We start from the raw sequence: 23,844 nt of genomic DNA on the forward strand, positions 1-23,844 counted from the left end.
AAGATTAAACCATTCTATTTAAATTGTGTAACCAGCAGTCCCAATACCAAATGCCACTTTACCATCCTCTTTACTCTGTTTTTTTCTTATTGACACAATTCTTAACATCTTCTAAAATGCTATATAATCTATCAGGTGTATTATGTGTTTCTTCCTGCTAGAATAGCCACTCCATAAGGGCAAGATTCATGGTTTTGTTCATTGATTTGATGAACAAATCAAGCCTGGCATAGTATAGCTGCTCAATAATAAAGAAGGAATTGTCTCACTTATGTTTTTATCTTTTTAAGAAAATATTCATCTTCAAAGAAGGAATAAGGAAGGTTTTATTATAGCAATATGCTATGATTTAAAAATGACACTTAAGTACTTGTTTTAAAAGTATGCATTTTCTTGGGCAGCCTGGGTGGCTCAGCAGTTTAGCTCTAGCCTTCAGCCCAGGGCATGATCCTGGAGTCCCAGGATCAAGTCGCACATCGGGCTCCTTGCACGGAGCCTGCTTCTCCCTCTGAATATGTCTCTGCCTCTCTATGTCTCTCATGAATAAAATAAAATCTTTAAAAAAAAGTATGCATTTTCTCTGCCTTATAAAAGCAAAAAGACAAAAAAAAAAAAAAACAAAAAAAAACACCTGTTCTGAGAAGCACACATTCATAGACTAGATGTACATAACTCCTAAACAAATTCCAAGGAAGTCACGGGCCCTCAATACACTGGGAGAACAGAATGGCCACAAAGAATGAAGAATCCAATTCTGAAGCGCCAGGTGTCCTCAGTGTGGCACACTGAGGTCCGGACACACGCCAACTGCCTGGGTCTGGATGCACATTCACAAACTCAGCACGTTCTGGCATGGGCACAATTATTTTGGCAGGAAGGTTATGCATCACTTACTAATTTCTAAGACCTCAATCTTTATCTTCTTTTCCCCTTCTTAAAATGTTCTTGAAGCTTATGGAAAAGCTAATCATTGTTTACAATTGTGAGACTTTTAAAACATGCTAATTTGTTTCTTCAACAGCACAAATACATGAGAGACAATTTTCCCAGGGGCGAAGGACACAGATAAACATGATTCAGTGATGTCAAAAGCTTTGTTTCAGTCCAAGAATTCCATCAAGGGGCATCAACCTTCCATCAGAACAAGTTCAAGGTTTCTGACATTCCTTTTTCCGAACTTTTGATTTGGGTGCTGTGAAAAGAAAAGAAAAAGAGAAAATGAAGAGGGTAGGTGCTTATCAGAGTCTCTTCACACTGATTTGTCTTTATTTTTTTGTATAGCACGGGAAAACTGACCATTTGGATTTTCCTGTTTGTAGAAAGTCTTTAACATTTCCACCGCTTCCTCAGCCCGATATCCGGGAATGCACTGATGAAATGAGAAAATTGGGAATGAATACTGGCCTATGACAATGTGGCCTGTAGCCCATTAAAAACAGCAATGTATACATAATTACATAAATTTACTTCAGGTAATGTTAATATGCTCTAGGGATAGCAATAATGCGGTAAGGAAGTATGTTACAAAAGAATAGATGTACGGACTCAAATGTCACTCTAACCAACTATTATTTTTCCATCAAGTACTACTGAAGTTACTAGTTATGTGATCTTGGGTATGATAATCAAACTCTGTACCCCAGCTTCCTCCTGTGTGAAATGGAGGTAATTACAGCACTTACCTCGGAAGGATTTCATGAAGATTAAATAAGATTACATAAAATAACACCTGTTAAATACCTGGCACTTCCTAAGAGTTTGTTAAGCATCAGCTATTTTTATTTAGTGTACTTACTAGTAGCCCATTAAGTGTTTGACGCTACAGACCTAGAGTCGGCAATCCACAGCTGAAAATGATCAGTTAAGTATGATTTTTATATTTTTTAAGAGTTGTGGAAAAAAAAAAAAAAGATGTAACAGACCTACGTGGCTCACAAGGCTAAAATATTTATATTAGGCTCTTTACAGAAAAAAAAATGTGGAACCTTACTATAGCAGATTTTTTTTAAAAAGTATTCAGTTTGAGGGGGATCTGGGTGGCACAGTCGATTGAGCAACCAACTCTTGGTTTCAGCTTGGGGTCGTCATCTTGGGATCGTGAGATCGGCCCTGTGTGGGCCTCCATGCTCAGTGCAGAATCGGCTTGAGATTCTCTCTCCCTCTGCCCCTCCCATGCATGCTCTGTCTCTCATATAAATAAATAAATTGTAAAAAAGAAGTGTTCAGTTTGGTCTATCTTTGGTATCTAACTAGAGATAAGAGGTCGTTATGTGAAGGATTAGAAATTGTGATAACGGCATGGAGTGAAATTACATGAAATATTACATGAAGACAAAGCCTGAACTTGCCTTAATATTTTTTTTAATTTTATTTATTTATTTATTTATTTATTTATTCATTCATTCATTCATTCATTCATTCATTCATTCATTCATGAGAGACACAGAGAGAGAGAGAGAGGCAGAGACACAGGCAAAGGGAGAAGAAGGCTCCATGCAGGGACCCTGACGTGGGACTCCATCCAGGGTCTTCAGGTCACGCCCTGGGCTGAAGGTGGTGCCAAACCCTGAGGCACCCGGGCTGCCCTTGAACTTGCCTTAAAGATAGCAAATATTTGGGGCACCTGGGTGGCTCAGCTGGTTAAGCATCTGACTTGATTTCGGCTCAGGTCATGATGTTGGGGTCATGAGACTGAGCCCTGAGACAGCTTGCATTGGGCGTAGAGCCTGCTAAAAAGACTCTTTCTCCTACCTTCCGACCCCCACCCCACTCGTAAGCACATATGCGCTAAAATAAATAAAAATTTTAAAAAAATTTAAAGAGCAATATTTAGGGGATCCCTGGGTGGCGCAACAGTTTGGTGCCTGCCTTTGGCCCAGGACGCGATCCTGGAGACCCGGAATCGAATCCCACGTCGGGCTCCCGGTGCATGGAGCCTGCTTCTCCCTCTGCCTGTGTCTCTGCCTCTCTCTCTCTCTCTCTCTCTCTCTCTCTGTGTGACTATCATAAATAAATAAAAATTTTTAAAAAAAAGCAGTATTTAGGGATGCCTGGGTGGCTCAGCGGTTGAGCGTCTGCCTTTGCCTCCGGAACTCCAGGATCGAGTCCCACATAGGGCTTCCGGCATGGAGCCTGCTTCTCCCTCTGCCTATGTCTTTACCTCTCTCTCTCTGTGTCTCATGAATAAATAAATAAAATCTTAAAAAAATAAAAACAAAAGCGCAATTATTTAAAGAAACTCAGCAGAGCATTTCAAGGAAAGAGTAAGAATAAGCTTAGGCTGTATAAAAAAACCAACTAATGTGGGGTGGGGGGCCTACAGGTAAAGAATGAGATAAAATGAGATCAAAATATCCAGGGCTTTGAAAGCATGTCACAGACTTGATGCATTGCATCCTTCTAAGGTGCATGAAATGATAAAATGAACAGAGATGCCAAGGAGGCACATCTGGAAGCCACCACAGGAGAGGAAGCAGCCAATGAGTGCCAGCACAAGGGTCTGCCCAGTGTGGTCATTGCTTAGAGTGATCTGTTGCTCAGAACGAAACTCTCTTTCTCTTGTGCCTTCCATCATCTCTTAACTGGGCCTATTATAAAGCCTGCGTAAATCTCTCCCATTCAAAGAAATAAGCTTTCTGAGTTTCATGTTTTTAGATTGTACATATAAGTGAGATGATACAGTATTTGTCTTTCTTTGGCTTACTTCACTTGGCATAATGCCCTCAAGGTCTATCCACGTTGTCCCCAGTTGGCAGAATTTCCTTCTTTTTTATGGCTGAATATTCTATTGCATATATATAATGAAAAAAATATATACACACACACATATATATACATAATTTATATATTTATATAAACATAAAACATTTCTTTATAGAAGCAGAGAGTAGAATCGTAGTTATCAGGGGCAGAGGAGCAGGAGGTTGGTGGGAATGAAGAGACACTGATCCAAGGATACAAACTTTCAGTTATAAGGTTCTAAGGATCTAAGGTACAGGATGGTGACTATAGTTAATGCTGTATTGTGTACTTGAAAACTGTAAAGAAGGCAGCCTGGGTGGCTTAGTGGTTTAGTGCTGCCTTCAGCCCAGGACATGATCCTGGAGACCCTGGATCGAGTCCCACGTCAGGCTCCATGCAGGGAGCTTCTTCCTGTGCTTTGTGTCTCTGCCTCTCTTTCTCTGTGTCTCTCATGAATAAATAAATAAAATCTTAAAAAAAAAAAAAGAAAAAGAAAAAGAAAACTGTTAAGAGAGTAGAGCTTAAGCGTTCTCACCATAACAACAAAATGGTAATTACATGAGGTGAACGGTGTGCTAACTAACTTTATTGTGGTAAACATTTCACAATCTATATATCTATCAAATCATCACATTGTACACTTTAAACTTACACGACATTAACTGTCAATTTTATCTCAGTAAGGCTGGGCAAAAAAAAAAAAACAAAAACCAATAACCTTCCTTCCACCCTGCCCCTCAGGCAAGCTGCTGACCCTGCTGGTCCCTGAGAACATTCCAGACTCCTGGCTGTAGGCTTGTGTGGCTTTCATTTCCTCCTCAACCTCATCCTCACTGTCTTGTGATTATAGATATCCCAAGGGCCCCTACTGACCAAAACACTGGTTTCCTTTCCAACCTCCACAACTCTTTGCAGTGTGGAGACTACTGACCATTCTCACTTCTTTTTAGAACTCTCTCCTCCTTAGCTTTTCAGTTCTCCCAACCTTCTCCGATCATTCTAACCATGGTGGGTCAATCCTCTTATTCTCAGGCCTCCTTCTCATGCTCCTCAGATCTCCCACCTCTCCTTATGCTCTCATGAACATAAGGAGCACAAAGCACCTCCTCACCTATGAAGTTAGAGCTATGATCCTCCACCTTGGTTGCTCAGTGGAATCATGTGAGAACGCTCTTAAAAAAATACATTTGGTATATGTGTTTGGCTAAGGAGCCAATGGGGTCAAGCTACCACCTGTGGGATTATGACTGAACGCTCTAAGTCAGAAGCCCACCCAAGCAGAATACTGGGTAGTGACATAGAGCCTTATTGGCCTCAGAGAACTTGTCCCCCTGCTGTCCCAGCCCGAGGCTGCCCATGTGCCCTCACACCCTGCTCCATACAGTCCTGTTCAACACAGTCTGGTGTGGTGAGCCCCTCCTCCTGGGAAACAGCAAGACCGGAACGGGCCTACCCACCTCACCCATCACCAGTGAGTGTTCATGGGGAACCTGCTTCTGGGTCAGGGTTTCCCATGTAGCAGAGCAGCTCTCTCCCTGCAATCTATTGAAAGTCAGCCCTCCACACAAGGGTATGTGAAAAACAAAACTAAAAAAGAAAAAAACCACAAAAACACCTCACATAAAACCCCCTGCCCAACCCAACCAAATAAAGGAAGAAAACATAGGGTCCAGAAACCTAAGGTATCAATGTTTTCTTTAGACTCTCGAAACATTAAAAACAAAAACAAAACATAATTTGGCATCAAACCTGGAGGCTGGTCTTCAAACAATGGTCATCGTTTCACTGAAGCCAATTAGGCCAGGTACATACACTACAAACAAACTTATTCTTTGGTTCAGCCAGATCAACTCTGTGCAGAGATGTGTAAGAGAGGACAGTTTATGCAACCAATGTCACTCTGTTGTAGAGAAATTTTCTATCCATGTCTGATATCCAAGAGTTCATCTTTGTTCTGCCCAGAAGCTTTGAGAAATTCTTTAGTTCTTTCTCATAAATAAAGTACAGAGTCAGTAATTCGCTTGTAAAGAAAGAGCTAACTAAGCAAATTTTGAAGTACTGATATAAGTGATTGGAAAAATCAAATCACTTTGCAGATTTTCTTAATGGTCAAGCCGATCATATTGTTCACTCTCCGTTGTTCTATTACAATTTGTTTGATGTGATGTTAAAAGTCATCTATTCTCAGATGTACAGAATTTGTTAGGAAAGAATGTTCGGCTGGGAAAACTCAAAATAGAATGTTTTCCAAAACTTACTCTCAGTGGGATTCAGCCAAATTTAGCCCTTCATAGGTACTCAGTATTCTCCTAAGAACTGCTGAGATCTTTGAAGTTAACCGCCCACCATGTCCAGCATTTGTTAAATCCTTTTCTTGTTAAAACATAATATTTTAGGATTAACCTTAGAAAAAACAATCAAACTAGTTTGTGAAAGATGCTATGTGTCTATAGGCCAAACTCTGAAATATCATTTCCTAATGCTCATAGCCTTAAACACAAAAACTTGGGGACAGGTGGCAAGATTAAAAGGAAAGTAGAATTTTTAAGAGAAGATGAAAGTAATATGGATTCTTGGATCTGGGGGGAAATTTCAATATTGAAAAGGTGGGGGGGGGCGGGATAATGGAAATACAGGTATTCATTGCTAGACACCAAAAGTAGTACACAGCAACAATGATGTCTGTGTGGCTCAGTTGGTTAAGCGTATGGCTCTTGGTTTGGGCTCAGGTCATGATCTCAGAGTTCTGAGTTCAAGCCCTACATCCAGCTCAGTGCTCAGCAGAGTCTGCTTGTCCCTCTCCCTCTGCTCCTTCCCCTAGGCTCTCTCTCTCTCTCTCTTTGTGTCACTCTCATAAATACAAATAAAATCTTTTTTTAAAAAAATGTTTAAAAATATAGTACATAGCAATAAAGCAAAATGACTGGCTTTGTGTTAAAATATTGTGTGTGCACTGTAAATAGCATCTACTGCCACTGAGAGGCCAAGCTTCACACAAATGTGGTACAGCATGGAGGTGGGGACAATCAACTGAGTGAAAATGCCAAAGTGACAGCATCACCAAACGTACCTGAAGGCATTGGTAAAGACTGTCAGAAGACACTTGGGAAGGCCACAGACTCTTCTTCTGGAGAGATTCTGCTAATTAAAAGAGCCAAGCACTCACCTGGAAATGATTAGCTGTCTTCTTCTATTGAGGCAAAAATGAACTTGACCAGAGGTCCCAGAGTAGGCCTGGTTCTAGCACAGCCTTTTGGTATCCTGACCACATGTGAAGTATTCCCAAGCCGATAAAGAGATCCAACCAATTAGCAAGAAAAAGCATAAGCAGATCATATTACCTGAAATGGTCTCCCGGTATTTGGTAAATCAGCAGAGGCAATATTTAGAACAGAGCCACAACCGCCAAATCGTTCATTCTGACAGCCATATACAACCAGTGGAATTTATGAGAAAGAATTAAGGTCCTGAAGAGAATGTGCAGCTCAAGTGCATACAGTGACAAAACCAGGCCATCCTGGACGAAAGGCTCTGGCTACTTTTAAAAACAGTTATACTTAGGCTCAGTCTTAAAAATCATACAATCCATCTACACAAAGGAAGAGGTATAAAGGATTTAGAGATTAACATCTTCCAACTGCAAATAATGAAAACTGACTACATAGTTGCTAAATGTTCACAGTTTGGTGTTCTCACTTGTCTTTCCTAACTCACTTTCTTTGAGTCATTAGAGAATTGGAGCCAGAAAGGAAGTAGGAATTTAATCCAGGGATTTTCACCTTTCAAAAACAGGATTGTCCCTTCATCTTTCTCCAAATAAAATATAACCTGTGCCCCAATATAAAACAGATCAAAGCTGAACCACTTTGTAAGGTAGGTTAGGGAGAGAGTTCTAAGTTGACCAGAACTCCCCTCTTTACACAGTAGAGATTATACACATTATACTCAAAACCCTGTGTTACTTTTAAAGTGATAAAATTTTTCACACATACATAGCAAAATAAGTACATAAAAATGCACAAGTATGAAATTGAATTTTTGAACTAGCAAATAATTTTTTAAAGATTTTGGAGACAAACTTGCTAACACTCAATATGTGTGTCATTCTATGAAAGACAATTCAAAGAGCTGTAACTTTCTCAATTTCCATTATAAATGACTTAAAATTTTTCACACATTGTAATAGGTATTCATGGCAAGAATAAACAAAAACATATAAGCAGAGAAAGAAAAATTTTTAAATCACCTATAATCTATATTCAAAGGCACCAATAATCTATTATCCAAAGTTGCATATTCTTTAGACCTATCCTCTGCAGTTTTATCATCTACCTTAATTTATGACTTATCCTTACACAAGTAGTTAGCTCTTAGTTTTTCTTTCTCTAGTTTATTTGGCTAATGGTTTTATATCTATTGATAGAAAATGAAGTAATTTTATTATTCAAAAATCTTTCCTAAAAATTTTTTGGCCAAGGGGTACAATATATTATAACTTGTTTTACAGATCTGTTTTCACATATTAGAAAACAGCTTATGTGTCTGGCCATTTTTAAGTTGGTAGGAGAGGCACAAGACATTAACTTACAAAGTCAAAGGATACTCATCAGGCGGAGAGCAGCTGCACACATAATACACGGTTCCACGGTGACATACAGCACAGTGTGTTCAAATACTTCAGAAGGACTCTTGCCACTTTGATGACACCAATCTAAGGCCTGATCGATGGCCACCATTTCTGCATGTCGAGTAGCCTGAAAAAAGAAGCACTGGCATCAACATGTAACTGCATTTTACAAACACTCAAATATAAATACAACAAAATGGGCCTGATGTTTCTGGCGTTTTAATGAATAAAGTTTTGGGACACTCTTAGCACTTGGCAATGTATTTCCCAGTTCTATTCCCATAACCTCATGAAGAAAAGACACCTTATAGGAGATGCCATGAGAATTATGCCATATTTTTAGTTAAGTATCTCAGAACCTAAAGGGATGCTCTTTCAATTAAAATGCCACAGAAAATATAAGTCTGGGTGGGGGGGACAGTCTAGAGTTTGTGAATATTCTAGGGAAAGCGTGAAGTCTTTAAGCATGTGCTCCATTGTCAATGTTTTCAAAGCTATCCTTCACTTCACTCTACACAAATCTGTATTTAATTAGTGGAATGTCATCACTTACATTTTCTTTGGGATGAGATTTTATATTCTGGCAGACTCTAGAGAAAAGCAGAGATTTGGTATCAGTCTCAGATACCTCATGGGTGGCGTAGAATACAGAGAAATCACATAGCATTTGGAAATAACCATACCTAAATTTGAATCCTGTCTGTGACATCACTAATTATGTGGCCTTGGGCAAGTTACATAACTTCTCTGTGGTTCCCCTATCTGTAATACAGGGTACACTGGCATCTCTACCTCATAAAACACTGAATTATACGAAGCAGATGCTGTGAGCTATATATGTGCTCTGTATGCAATAATTATTAATAACATTTGGATAATAACATTTATCAATAAGCTTATTCTGATTGCTAACTATGTATAAGCCACTGTGCTAAATCCTATGTGAGATTTAAAAAGTCTGTCCTCAACAAGTATAAAATCTGGTTGGGGCAAATAAAAAGGTTCTCATTACCTGTGGCACAGAATAGGGTGTGAGAAATGCTGGCACAGTGGCCAAGGTGCCATTGAAGCTACACGCAGATGGAAGCAACGCAGGGACAGAATTACAAACTCAGAGCTGTAAGGCACTTTAGAGAACAGGTTCCCAAACCTACCTGCATACTAGAACTGAGGAACTTAAAAAAAAAAGTTTCCCCAACTCAAGTACTTTCTAAAAATCAGATTCAGAATTACTGAACCAAATCTCCCTAGGATTCTCAATATGTAACTTTTGAACTGAATCACTGCAATCAACCTCTTTTTTTTTTTTTTTTTTAAGAAAATCCAGAGTGGTGTGGTGTCTTACAAATAAGTGTTTTTTGGGTTTTTTAAAAAAGATGTATTGATTTGAAAGAGAGAGAGAGCGCGTGCAAGCTGGGGGAGGGGCAGAGGAGCAGACTCCCCACTAAGCAGGGAGCCAGAATAGGACTTGATCCAAGGATTCTGAAATCTTGACCTGAGCTGAAATCAAAAGTCGGCTACTTAACCAACTGAGCTACCCTGGTGCCCCTCAACCTCTCTTTTAGTAATGAGTAACTATAAGCAAACTTAGAACATGTTAAAAACACACAGCTGGGAGAGGTGATGGTAGTGATAAGAGTGGTGGTAGTATCAGAGCCAAAAGTAGGACTCAGGTTTCCTTATTTGGGGTCAAGAGTCTTTCTATAGAAGACTTTTGTAGAGTAATTTTCTATAGGACACATAAACCAAAATAAATGCAGGTTAATTTCAAGATACAGAAGAAACCCAGGTCATTTGGGGGGTTAGATGGATGACATTAGGGCATTCAAAGTTCTGATATTAAAGATATCATACCAAATCACAAAATACAAATATGGAGACAGGGCAATTACTCAAAATGCAGAATTTTACACCCAGACAAGTATCTGTATATTCACGATTGCTACATTATGTTTATTACTTACCTCACAAGTGTTTTGATAACCACATAATAATTGCTTTGTGAATCTAGGTTCCTACTTTGCATGTGTTTTCTTTTTGATAGATGTGCTAGATAAACATTAAATTCCCCATAGCACTATTACCAACATTTGTTCTCTGGTTCCCAAGATCAAATAAGATCAAAGTCTATGTGAGTGTCCTTATGGTTAGAAGCTGTGAGTCCACCTAGTATTTCTGATAATCCTAAAATTGCATACTTCATTTATACTTACTGTGACACACTGCTGGAATACCAAGAAATACTGCCTTAATTCATGAACTTCTCAACCTAACCACAGTAATATAAAGGCACACAACCTATTAGAGTATAATACCAGGGCGCCTGGGTGATTCAGTCAGTTATATGTCCAACTCTTGATTTCAGCTCAAGTCATGATCCCAGGGTCATAAACTCGAGCCCTGAATCAGGCTTCACACTAAGCATGGAACCTGCTTAAGATTTCCTCTCTCCTTCTCCTTCTGCCTCTCCCTGCCACACTTGTGCACACATGCACACTTTCTTTCTCTCTCTCTCTAAAAAAAAGTTGTTAAATAAAAAAAATAAATAAAAAATAATAGTGTATGGAATGACGGGGTGCCTGGTGGCTCAGGTGGTTAAGCATCTGCCTTCATCTCAGGTCATAATCCCTGGATCCTGGGATAGAGCCCCACACCAGGCTTCCTGTTCTCCCTCTCCCTATGCTGCTTCTCCTACTTGTGCTCTTTGAGTCACTCTTTCTCTCAATAAGTAAATAAAATCTTTTTTAAAAAAATAAAAAATAATAAAGTGTAATACCACATATAGGTACAGAGACAGCAGATGGTAGAGACTATTCCATTGAATTATATATAACATACCAACAGTTTCCTTTATACAATCCTTTAATACCTTCAAATATATAAACTAAGATGATTTTTTAATCTACCAGGAGGAAAACAATATGTAAAGATAGTAAAGAATGTGATGAGTTAAATTGATGTGTTTTGTAAAGTGGAATTTTCGTATTAGATTTGCTAAGGATGGAGATTAGATTCATTTCTTCAGTACTGACACTCTAATGTCCTAATATCCCTTCTTGAATTTCACTCAAGTGCTAAAGTAGGACTCCATAAAATAGAAAATTACCCCAAAGATTTTATTGCTTCATTAAATTTTTCTGAATTTTCCAAATTTTAAAAAACATGGATCACTTTATAACTAGAAATGAAGGCATTCAAAAAAAGAAATGTTAAGGGAGACTACCCTTTCATCGGTACCTATGGGTCTTGACACAGACCCATCTTCTTGCTACTGTGATGAAGTTCAGCGCACTCCTACCTTCACTGCTGTATGTTTGCAATTAGACTATTCAAATGACATACATTTTTGGTTTGATTAACTTCGTTTCGTCCCTTCCCCACAACTTCGTTGTTGTAGACCATAAGGCAGCCAACAGGAACTTCAATATTCTCTAGGGCTTCCTTGGCCTAAAAGACAAAGTGGAAAATTTAAGATGTAACGTTCAATACTTAGAAAGATTACGGGAAAGAAACAGACATAGCATAAGTACACATGTATAAACACTAGAACAAAGAAACACAGCTGAGCTCTCCCTCCCCCTAAATATAGTTCAATATTTAGTGCCTTTGTTTTCTGTTATACCCATATTAAGGGAGACTCAGGAAAAAAACCTTTCATAGGTTCTGAGCCCCTGATTTCTTCTTCTCATTGCAAGCAGAAGTGAGCAAAAGGCTGTTAGAATAAAACTGACTCTTATTCTTGCAGTGGCAGGGTCTGTGCAACTTTTCAGAGATCATATATATGTTTGCAAAGGAAAATAGATAACATGTATAAATACTTTATTGAAGTCCTTCCCTTGTTGAAATTCTACTTGCTTAATTTTTTGAATATTAAGAAGATACCTTCTAGAGTTCCAATAGCAAAAAGGTAACCAGACTGGATGTCTCTCTATGCTATTTCTGCTTTGACACAAGAAAAGCTTTGGTGCACTCTATGTGAAAATGGCATAATCACTTTGGAGAACACTTTGGAAATTTATTTAAAAGGTAAATATACATATAGCCTAGAAACAAATTCTACTTCTAAGTATTTATTCAAGAGAAGGGAATATATGTCCATACAGATATACACACACAAAACCCTGTACAAGAATGTTCATAACAGTGCTTGCTTCGGTAGCATATATACTAAAATAGAATGTTCATAATAGCTTGACTCATAATAGCCCAAATCTGGGAACAGCACAGCTGTCCATCAACAAGAGAACAGATAAACAAACTGTGGCATAGTCACATGGTGGACTCAGCATGAAAGGAACAAGCTAGAGATACACTAACAACATGGGTGAATCTCAGACATGCTGAGTAAAAGAAGTCAAACATAAAAGCATACACACTGTATGTCTCTTCAGGTGTAATACTAGAATAGACAAAAGTAAACACAATGATAGCAATTTTTTCATGGATGGGCATGTGTATACTGATTGGAAAGGGACACAAGGAACTTTTTTCCAGGGCGGTCAAAACTCTATCTTGCAGAGGGTGTCAATTACACAGATGTTTGCTCAGTCAAAACTGAATGGACAACACATTTAAGACCTGTGAATTTCATTGTATATAAAGTACATTTCAATTAAAGAATATAAATTAGGAAAATAAGCTTAAGAGCATTTCCACCACCATCATCTCGTAAACGGTAAACCAATGCTTATATTGGCAGTTTCCCCCACCATCCATTTTCCTTCTAGCTCTGTCGCTGACTGAACCAGAGAAGCCAAGGGCCAAGATAGCTAAAAAATACTTCTTTGGGGAAAGAGCAGAAAGCAAGGAGGTTACATCTGCATATTCCCTGATCCTGTTGCTGAGAGAGAACAGAGGAAGAGCACAACTCTTGAACTAGTATATAATCATTTTCATCTCACTACAGTCAAGAAAATCCAAGTATGGCTGTTTCTAGAAAAGCATAGCATTTCTTATTTTGAGAGGCTTGAAGATACTCTGGAAGACCAGATTACCAAGTAAGTGTAGGTATTCACACACAGCATAAGGCATATACAGTGCGAAGTTGAAGACACTGCTTAAAACAGCATGTTCTTCCTCCTGTACTAGACCCTATTCCCAGCTATACTTTATTTACAGTAGCAATAACTTCCTATCATCATTCTAACATGGGTTCCTTGCCCCTGCAACCATGTTCAACTGACACTTAACTTGTCCTTGGGCCAATAAAGGTGAAAGGAAAAGCCCCTTCCTTCTCCTTTCTCTGTATCTCCCTTTCCTCCTCCAGGGTAGTGGGACATAGCTAGGCTCTGCACAGATGTAAGGAGACAGTATCTGAAGCAGTAACACTCTATTCTTCCAAACTGAGTCATGAACCACCCACAGGCTGTCCAGTTCTGTAACAATGGTTAAAGCATGCCCAGTTTATGCAAAGTTCAGAAATCTGAAGAGTTCCAAGGTTTAGTGAATATATGCAAATAAATATACAAATGCATCACTGGGTACTAGAGAAAGGAAAGCCAGGAGGAGGGCTGGCAGTAAGGACTGCGATGCTAAGTATCCATGAGTTAAGGGAATCAGCATACAAAGAACACTATTTAAAGTAAGATTTGGAATACACAGAACTCCAAATACACACAAGAGAGATCATTTACTCATCCCAACAAATATTTGTTGAAGATCCTGAGATAGGAAATTATCCTGGATTACTCAAGTGACCCTAAATGCAATCACAAGTGTCCTAATAAGAGAGAGGAAAAGAGAGAGATTTGAAGATATTACACTGTTGGCTTTGAAGATAGAGGGAGGGGCTTTGAGTGAAGCCAAGAACATTGCTCCAGAAGCTGGAAAAGGTGAGGAAACATTCTCCTCTAGAACCTTCAGAGGGCATGCAACTCTGCTGACACATTGGGTTTGGCCCAATGAAATGAATTTCAAACACCTGGCATCCAAAGCTGTAAGAGAATAAACTTTTGTTTTAAGCCACCAAGTTTGTAGTAATTTGTTATAGAAGCCATAGGAAATGAATACACTCTGTTAAGAAGAAGAAAAAAAAAAAAACAAGCTAAAACTGGAAGAAAATATTTGCACACCACATATCCAACAAAGGTCTACTATCAAGAGTATATAAAGAACTCTAAAAGTTCAACCGTAAAAACAAAAACAAAACACAATCCGAATAGAAAATGGGCAAAAGATATTATGAAATACTTCACCAGAGGGCCTACAGATGGCAAATAAGTACGTGAAAATATATTCATACCATTAGCCATTAAGGAAATGCAAATTATAACCACAATGAGTTATCACTACACACCTATCAGAATGGCTAAAATAAAAAGTAAAAACACCAAATGCTGGTGAGACTGAGGAAAAAACAGGATCACTTATACACTGCTGGTAGAGCTGTAAAATAGTACAGCCACTCTGGAAACTAGTTTGGCAGTTTCTTAAAAAGCAAAATATACAGTTAACATATGACCCATCTATTGCACTCTCAGGCATTCTCCCAAGGAACTAAAAACTTAGGTTCACACAATACATAAATTCAGATACAGACACAAATATTCATAGGAGTTTTATTCGTAATAGGCAAAAACTGGAAATGATCTAAATGTCCTTCAAATGATGAATAGTTAAACTGTGGTATGTCCATCCCATAGAATACCACACAGCAACAAAAGGAGTAACCCACTGATTCACTTAACACTTGGATGGACCTCAAGGAAATATGCTCAATGAAAAAAACCAACCCCCAAAAGGTTCCATATGCACATATATAACATTCCTGAATGCAAAATTACAGACACAAAGAACAGATTAATGCTGGCCAGGGTTTAAGGGCTTAGGAGGGAATGGTGGCCTTGTGGTGATTGAGCAGTTCTAGTGGTGGTTAAACAAAACCAAACGTGATAAAATTGCATAGAACTATGCACACATGTGCATACAAAGCTGATTAAATCTGAGTAAGCCCTACAGATTGCATCGATGTCATTTTCCTGGTTTTGATTATTGTACTACAGTTACATAAGATTAGTTACCACGGAGGGAAGCTGGGTAAAGGGTACATGAGCCTTCCCTATATACTTTCTTTGCAACTTCTGTGAATCTTTTTTTTTTTTCTGTGAATCTATAATTATTTCAAAAGGAAAAGTTTAAAAAATAATAAAGGTTGAGTAAACAAGAAGTATCTTGCAATGGAGAGAGATACTCAATGGAGATGAAGAAGAAATGCTTAATAAAGTAGAAGGAAAATCAAGAGTGTGCTGTTTCAGAAGATCCCAAAAGGAAAACAGGCCAAGAAAAAAGGATCAGTGACACACATGCAATTTTGGGGGCTATGGCGGAAATGAAAACCAGTGGCTTGAACAGTGACCTATCTACAGGTTAGATTTCTAGCTTCTAACTATCACCACAGACTGTTATGTCTACATACAACTGTTTTGATTCTAAGCTTGCAAATCATAAGAGCTTACACCTTCCTGAAAAACTTACTTTGACCCAGGACTATTTTAAGCACTTTATAAGTATTAATGCATTTTGTTTACAATGCTATGAGATAGATTGGGTGAGCTTCCCCATCTTACAAATGAGCAAATGGAGACATGGGGAAATTAGGGAATTTGCTCATGTGAGAGGCCAGGGACAGAATCCAGGTAATCTGCTCCAGGCATTCCACTTCTTTAACAAATATTTATGGACACCTATGAGGTACTAGCTTCCTGGCCACTCTGCCTCAAATTTCTACTCTAGTCACCACTGATCAGCTGTTTTGTCACTTTTTGGGTTCAAAACAGGTCTAGTAAGGGACAAAAAGGGAAACTTGAGAAACTGAAATCTAGAAAGTTTAAGGATAAAAAACTGCAAGCGAAGAACAAATGAGGGGTGCATGTGACAAAGATTTTCTGTAAAACTATCTCCTGAAGAATTTTATGTGTGGCTGTGTTGCTACCTCAAGTACATAGAAGAGAATTTAAGGCTAAGTTGAGAAGAAGAAGTAGCAGAGGACAAGGAGAACCCATGAAGCCCAGTGGGGTTCCAAGTCCTGACTTAGTCACCTGGAAGAAAGCCTGGCAGCCTCCCACTCCACCCAGGCTCCCAGGTAACTGGGCGTGTGCATTTCATTCTTTCCTTTGGATTTTCTTTTTCCTTCCAGCAAACTTATCTCCTTTACTCCTTGTCCCAACTCCCAGTATTATCTTCCTTCTTACATAGATTAACTTGTTTTTTGTGAAAAGCCTTCAACTGCTGTCCAAATGAGAGAGAAACCATGAATGAGGAGAGTATTTAAAAGGGCAAATCAGGTTATTAATGAAGAATAGCCCAGCCCACCATGTGGAGGATGAGTGGGTGAGCAGTTGGGAAACATGGGTTAGGGAGGAAGTGGTGAGAACAACCCCCAAACCCCACAAAAATGGGTTTAGGTGAAATGCTGTTCAATAAAATACATGTTTGCTTTGCTGTCAAGTTCAAAATGGAGTTAAACTAATTAAATAATAAACATAATTTTCAATCCATCCCATCCCATACTTTCCAACTCTCCCACCAACTCTTTGGTCAAGTCCGATCATTTCTTTACGAATTTGCTTTGTTACTTTGTACCTTGCCCTTTTAGCATGCAGAAGTTTTTAATATTTATGTAATTAAAACCCACCTGTTTTTCTCCTCTGTTTTCTGCCTTTGATGGTATAAAGAGCCCATCTACATTCCACTAATATTTATTTACCACTGGTTCCTTTCTGGTTTTATTCTTCTTACACTATCTCTTTAATTAGGTATTTACTACAAAAGTGTAGTGAAAAATTTCTTTAAAATGACCCATACCTTAAAAAAAAAGTATCTTTACCATGTTAACTAATTATTTGTGTTCTCTAGTCTTTATTTGATTTTTTAAAAAGTTTAAAAAAACAGCTTTTATTTATTGAGCATAATGTGTCAGGGGCTTTATAAACATTATCTCTTTTAATCTATACAACCCTGTTAAATAGATACTATATACTCATTTTATAGAAGAGGCCTCTGTGGCTAAAAGATTAAGAGCCTATCAAGGTTAGCTAGTTGCCAGTAGGCATTCTACAGTTTGAACATATGCCTGTCTAACCTCTAAATCTACGTGTATACTATAAAATAATCTGTATTGTTTGCTTGTACATGTACAGTATAAAACAGTTTGTATTCTGCTTGCTTAATGTTGAGTGTGACAGCTGTGATAATGTCATGTTTATACATAGTATCCATAATCATTTTGATGCAGTACATTATTCAACACAGTAAGGTACCATAATTTAACCATTTCCCTTTATCAGAAGTTTGAATTGCTTCCCAGTTTTCTCTGTTACATATAACATTGCAATGACAATGATTGCTTTTATCTTTCTAAACTATTTCCTTAAGATAAATGCCACAGAATTATATTACTATGTCAATTGATATGAACTTTTTTTTTTTTTTGAGGCTGTTAATTATATTATGTCAGGTTGCCTTCCGTAAATGTTATACCTATAAGACTTAGGGTTGTATTGATTTTTGTACAGACCAACTTTAGATGATTTAAAAAAATAGATTTTAACCTTTCTCAAAAACTGTTTTCCTTTCTTTTATAATTCAGGCTTACATCTGTAGATTAAAATCAGAGATTAGAATGGAAATTTTCTAGTGCAACCCCTTTATTTTAAACATGAAGACAGTAAGACCCAGAAATTATATGACTTGGCTGTGTTCACCTGCCTGGGCCAATCAGAGCCAGACATTCTACTTACTCATATTGGCCATTTAGATATGTCTACTCTGCACAAAAGCAATGATAATGCTAGTATCTGCCCTACTACATGTATACTGCATATTTCACTTTCAAATTCCTCAGAGGTGAACAGATTTGGCACTAGCCATGCCTCCTCTCTAATCTTAAACTCTTCTCAGAACTACAGAGTATACCTTGAATTACTTCAACAATCTTCAAAGTAGTTCACGATTTGAAGTTTCTGTAGTGGAGAGGGAATGAATGAACAAAGCTAAGATTTATGACAAGCACTTTTCCCCCTTCAAGACCTGAAAGAACATGTATAGGCCAAAATCAAAATACAAGTGCTAAGTAAGGGCCTCCTTGACCCTATGTAGGAGTAGGTAAACTAGGTAATCACATCCCCCAGGTGTTTATAATCCAATTAAGAGACAAAAATGTCAAGGCCAGAGAGATCTGAGAAAGTATGTGGAGTTCAATCATCTCATTTTAAAAGAGTATGAAGGGAAACAGAAGGGATAGTAACTTCCCAAGGACACAGCAAAAGGTAAAAGGACTTACTTGGTTAGTCTAGAAGTCTAGAGAATAAGTGCAGAGATAGGTGGAGGAAATGTTCCAATATACTATGACCAAAAGACACTGAAAGGAAAATAAAGACCCAAAATATGAAAACATGAAAAAAAAAATCACAGCTCTGCTACATGAATGGGAAAGCCCAATAACTGATTCAAGTTAGCTGTTTTCAAAACCACTATTAAGTAAGTCCTCTGCAGTAGCATCTCTGAAAATTTCATCTATGTGGGCTCCACACATAAACACATTGAGGAGAGCTCCTGAAGCAAATGAAAATAAACAGAAGAGCCCATACATTCTGACTTCCCAGCATTCAGGCATCATCTGCCCTTTGGATCTCTCACCCATGGAAGGATACCAATGCAGCTCACTCTAAGATATTTTAGCCTTTGCATATATTATCCTCCTCACTATTTAAGAGCTGTGCAACAGCTCTGTGTAAGAAGCTGTGCAACATAGGATATTATTGAAATGGTCTGAGGAAAGGAGATTGAGATTTTGATTATCACGTGAAAACTCCTTCTCTCCAACTTAGAGGATTTAGTAACATAAAAGAAGTTCAGGACAAACAAATCCATATTATAAGTTACAAATTAATTTTTAAATATATGTGAATGGTAATTAAAGTATCAGAAGGCTATGTATCTTGTAAGTTTAATGGAAGAAATAAATTATGAAGTAAGCTCAAAGAATGGGTCATAAAATCAAGTTAGTGGGGCCAGGGTTAGCCTTTTCTTTTTTTCAAAAATTGACGGAAGAGTTTTCTGAGCTCATCACAGTGGCGGCAGGCGCATCCTGGACCTGCAGAACCGCGCCAGTGATTTGTGGACCTGCACCTGCCGCAGAAATGCTCTGCCAGCAACCGCATCACCCGCACCAAGGCTCTTGTGTCCACCCAGATCGACAGGACCGAGGATGACGAGATGACCGGCAGGTTCAACGGCCAGTTCCCGTTACCTGTGGGGCCATTCGCGGGATGGCTGAGTCAGAGATTCCATCCTCTGACTGATCAAGGCCAACAGCATCGTTTCAAAGAACTTCTGACTGGAGAGGATCATGGGTGTGGAATATTTATCATAAATACATAGTACTCTCCTCCTCCATCCAAGAAAAAAAACAAATACCAGGAAAACTGCACATAGGAAGGTGAAGTACTGTTCTGTGAAACTTTTCAGTTATAACTATGTACATATTTACTGGGTTGTAAAACAAAATACTTTTTTTTTTTTTTTTTTTTTTTTTTTACTGTGAGTCACTTTCAAAAAAGTATGAGAAACAAGTTTAAAAGGACACTGGGGCACCTGGGTGGCTCAGTGGTTGAGAGTCTGCCTTTGGCTCAGGGCGTGATCCCAGGGTCCTGGGATCGAGTCCAGTGTCAGGCTCCCTGCATGGAGCCTGCTTCTCCCTCTGCCTGTGTCTCTACCTCTCTCTGTGTGTCTCTCATGAATAATAAATAAAATCTTAAAAACAAAAAAAGTTTAAAAGGACATTATGTAAGTAACAGAAACAAATGATATATGCTGTAATGTCTCATGGCTTGGAGAAAAATACTCACCTATAATAGTGAATGAATGCAGGGGAAACGGTATGAAAAGAGAAGCGAAAAGAATACACCAAAATCAGTTCAGTCCTGAATTCCCAATGCCAAACATAGTGCACTCAACAAACATCAGCGGGGTGAATGAATACACAATTACAGAATTAATTAACTATAGGAGGATGGAAGCCACGAAGGATTGGAAGAATATAATCAATATGCCGTATGAAAAAAAGATTTCTTTTACAGCAGCTTTAGAGAAATGTAAAACTGAAGGGCATTTTACATACGTATATGTGAGTGGGTACATGTATTTGTGTACCCATACTTGTTTTTTTTTTTTTTTTTATTTATGATAGTCACACGGAGAGAGAGAGAGATGTAGAGGGAGAAGCAGGCTCCATGCACCGGGAGCCCGACGTGGGATTCGATCCCGGGTCTCCAGGATCGCGCCCCGGGCCAAAGGCAGGCGCCAAACCGCTGCGCCACCCAGGGATTCCCCTATACTTGTATATGCCAAACACACTCTTATCCCTATTAAAGAGCTCACTGGCACACGTAAGTATGGGTAAAGCTTGGATCCTACACAAATCTGATCAGGGCCCTTCTTGATCAGCAATCCTGAAGGACAGAGGGTAGGGGCCCCTGGGTGGCTCAGTGGTTGAGCGTCTGCTTTTGGCTCAGGGCGTGGTCCCGGGGTCCTGGGATCGAGTCCCGCATCAGGTTCCCTGCATGGAGCCTGCTTCTCCCTCCGCCTGTGTCTCTGCCCCTCTCCCTGTGTCTCTCATGAATAAATAATCTTTAAAACAAACAAACAAACAAAAGACAGGGCAGTAGGACAGACGAATGAATGGTAGGATCTGACTGTTTCACCGTGAACCATCAGACCCATATCCTCGGTGCCTTTTCTCCTGCTAGAGAGGGTCAGGAGATCATAAATACAAAACACTGAGCCTTTCCGCACTCGCGAGCGAGCCCCCCGGGGCGGAAGGGGGCGCAGCACGCCAAGAGGCCGGCCGCAGGGAGGGCAGGGCTGGGTGGCTCAGGCAAGCCACCGATAAAAATAAATGATTTCTGTACTTCCTCTCTTCCTCCCCTGCAGCACCGTGAGGATGGGCTAAAGAAGATGTCACGACAGCAAAGCCGGCTGTTTCCCCAGGAAACGTGACCGCCGCGGAGATCTGGGTGGCGAGAAAGCACAGCCAGGGCGTTTGCTCAGATGCTCGGGTCGGGAAGAGGGCTGAAGGAAGCTCCCACCCCCGGCATCCACCACCCCTGGACTCCTCACCATTTGCATGGCTTCCTCCATCCACTTTTCGGTCTCCTCGGCCGTCACAGGGCACGCGCCGCCGACCGGAGACGGCGCGGACGCCGCCTTGGCCTCCATCCCGCACCCGGGCCCGTTGCTCGGGGCAACGGAACGCGGAGAACGCGGGCCGCCGTTTCCAGGGAAGTCGAAGGGCGATGCACTCGGGAGCGCATTCCGGACGGACCCGGGTGGGCGGGGCCGGGGCGCGGCGGCGGCGACGGCGGCGGCGGCGGCGGCGGCGGCAGAGAGCGCTGCGGCTCGGCTCTAGCCCACGCCCCCTTCCCGCCCCGGTGACAGTCTCTGCGGAGAGTCGCGTTTGTGATTTCGGGGAGCAGCCAGCGGGACGACGGCTGCTCGGTCGGGCCTCGCGACGAGGAAGCGGTTTCCTGGCGAACTACCCGCCCCCCCCCCCGCCCCGAGGCAGCCCGTACCTTGAGGGCCTGAAGATGCTGAGATCTACGTGGAATTTTCTAAAACGCCATAAAAAGAAATGCATCTTCCTGGGCACAGTCCTCGGAGGTGAGTGGCAGCCGTCTCGGAAGGGGAGTTTGGGAGAAAGGGGAGGCGGAGAAGTGACTGTCCTCTAGACTAGGGGCCGGGCGACGGTAGTCCCGGATACACAGGAAAGCGGGCGCCGGCCGACCGGCCTCCGACGCTCCGCCCGTCTGCAGCTGTGGGATCGCGGTCTTTTGTCCTGAGCGCTGCCGCCTCCGCTGTTTCTCTCCCATCTTTCTTCTCGGACGCTGGGAGCACCCACTGCCCTTAAGTTTCTGTTTCAAGACACACACATTTTTAAATTGCTGCTTTCCTGTGAGATCGCTGGTTTCTGTGTGGCACCCTCGGTATTTCCATCCTTCTCAGAAGTTTCCTAATACCCTAGGAGAGTTACCTGAAGCCTGCACTTGCAGTGTGGTTGAAAGCTAGTTTGAATTTTTTTTTTTTTTTTTTTTTTTTTGGTAAACCGCACGGTCAGACTCAAGGGCTGGAAGATACGTACCAGACAGAGAGACATTTTACTTCCGTTTCTGCTTCTTTAGAATAAAAATTAGGCAGTACAGAGTCTGGAAGGTGCTGTGCAGTCTTCCTCAGCATCGTCAAGGTTAGGATCAATGCCCATCTAGCCGGCACAACTGAGTTGCACAGGCTGAGAGGACATTTAAGAAACAGGATCCCCCCCCCCCCCAAAAAAAAAAAAAAGAAACAGGATCCCCGTGAGAGCCTTTGCCCCATATGGCGCTCGTCATGTCAGAAGTGCAGAGATTTGAAGGAGAGAATAAAAAAAGCCTCTTGAGATACAGAAGAGAATGTAGGAATGTTAAGAGGGAATTTTTAGCATTTGATTTTTTTTTTTTTTTTTTTTTTTTTTTTTAGAAATACTAACACTAACTACATGCTTTGGTTACAGAAGTACTTAAAAAACAAGAACAGAAGTTTTCCAAAGAATTTGGTGGTTTTTCTCTTACTATCATAGTCTATCGAATTATCATATAATTCGAAATTCACCGTACTTCTGCCATTGGTAACTCAGATCCGTTGATTCTTGAGAGTTTGAAATCAGCTTGTTGATGAGGCAAGGAGAGTCTCCCTCATCTCTGAGGTCTTTGGCAAATCAGTACATTTTTATTTGAATTTTTACAGAATTCTTTGAGAAATCCTTTACAAATAAATTTTCCAGTATCTTCAGTCACTGACGTCTAACATACGGATCTCTCTCAACTTACAACGGAGTTATGACCCAATAAACATACAGTAAGTTGAAAAGTACATTTAACATAGCTAACGTACCAGACATGATAGCCTAGCTTAGTCTAGCCTATCTAAAATGTGCTAGGAACACTTAACTTTAGCCTGCAGTTGGGCAAAATCATATAACACAAAGCCTATTTTGTAATGAAGTGTTAATATCCCCCGTAATTTATTGAATACTCTACTGAAAGTGAAAAACAGAATGGCTGAATGATTACAAAATGATTTTAAGAGTTGTTTACTCTCCATGACCGCGTAGCTGACAGGGAACTGGGGCTCACGGCCCCTGCCCAGCATCATAAAAGTAGGTTCCACATTTACTAGCCCAGGAAGTATTTTTTGCCACTACTGAAGGAAAGAAAATAATCTCTCTTTAGCAGTCTCAGAATAACATACCCTTTCGGATTTATGGATGAACTTAATGGTAGATTAGACATAATCAATCATAGAGGAAGCAAAAGAATATTCTTAAGGCATGGTTATACATTTTTTTTCAAAAATATCTTGAGATCTTTATACTTATAGATTAAGAGAAATGGGAAAGGGGAAAAAAGTTCAGAAGGACAGAAACAGAAAATAATCTTAGTGTTTTA

The 23,844-nt window shown here is 40.0% G+C and overlaps 2 protein-coding genes across 6 annotated transcripts in view; one reads left to right on the forward strand and one right to left on the reverse strand.

Annotated features, from left to right (window-relative positions):
- Positions 1–508: 508 nt before the first annotated feature.
- Positions 509–22,640, reverse strand: ADAT2 (adenosine deaminase tRNA specific 2). Of its 5 annotated transcripts, XM_041738009.1 has the most exons (7): positions 22,503–22,640; positions 21,937–22,275; positions 11,711–11,815; positions 8,345–8,495; positions 7,083–7,189; positions 1,297–1,369; positions 509–1,192 (listed from the first exon to the last, which is right to left on the reverse strand). In XM_041738009.1, exons 3-7 carry the CDS (start codon positions 11,768–11,770, stop codon positions 1,149–1,151), a joined length of 435 nt encoding a protein of 144 aa, XP_041593943.1. In that variant the 5' UTR covers positions 11,771–11,815; positions 21,937–22,275; positions 22,503–22,640; the 3' UTR covers positions 509–1,148. The 5 variants fall into 5 exon arrangements, with proteins under 5 accessions (XP_041593943.1, XP_041593938.1, XP_041593928.1 ...); XM_041738004.1 differs by lacking the exon at positions 21,937–22,275; XM_041737994.1 differs by lacking the exons at positions 21,937–22,275; positions 22,503–22,640 and adding an exon at positions 21,485–21,701.
- The window catches only part of PEX3 (peroxisomal biogenesis factor 3), a 32,608-nt gene continuing 30,474 nt past the window's right edge, over positions 21,711–23,844 (forward strand). Inside the window, exon 1 of the mRNA XM_041737987.1 lies at positions 21,711–22,024. Within this exon, the coding sequence (XP_041593921.1) occupies positions 21,952–22,024 (73 nt within the window). The 5' untranslated portion in view covers positions 21,711–21,951. The remainder of the gene's footprint in view (positions 22,025–23,844) is intronic.

The sequence above is a fragment of the Vulpes lagopus genome, chromosome 2 (assembly GCF_018345385.1).
Source record: "Vulpes lagopus strain Blue_001 chromosome 2, ASM1834538v1, whole genome shotgun sequence".
NCBI lineage: Eukaryota > Metazoa > Chordata > Mammalia > Carnivora > Canidae > Vulpes > Vulpes lagopus.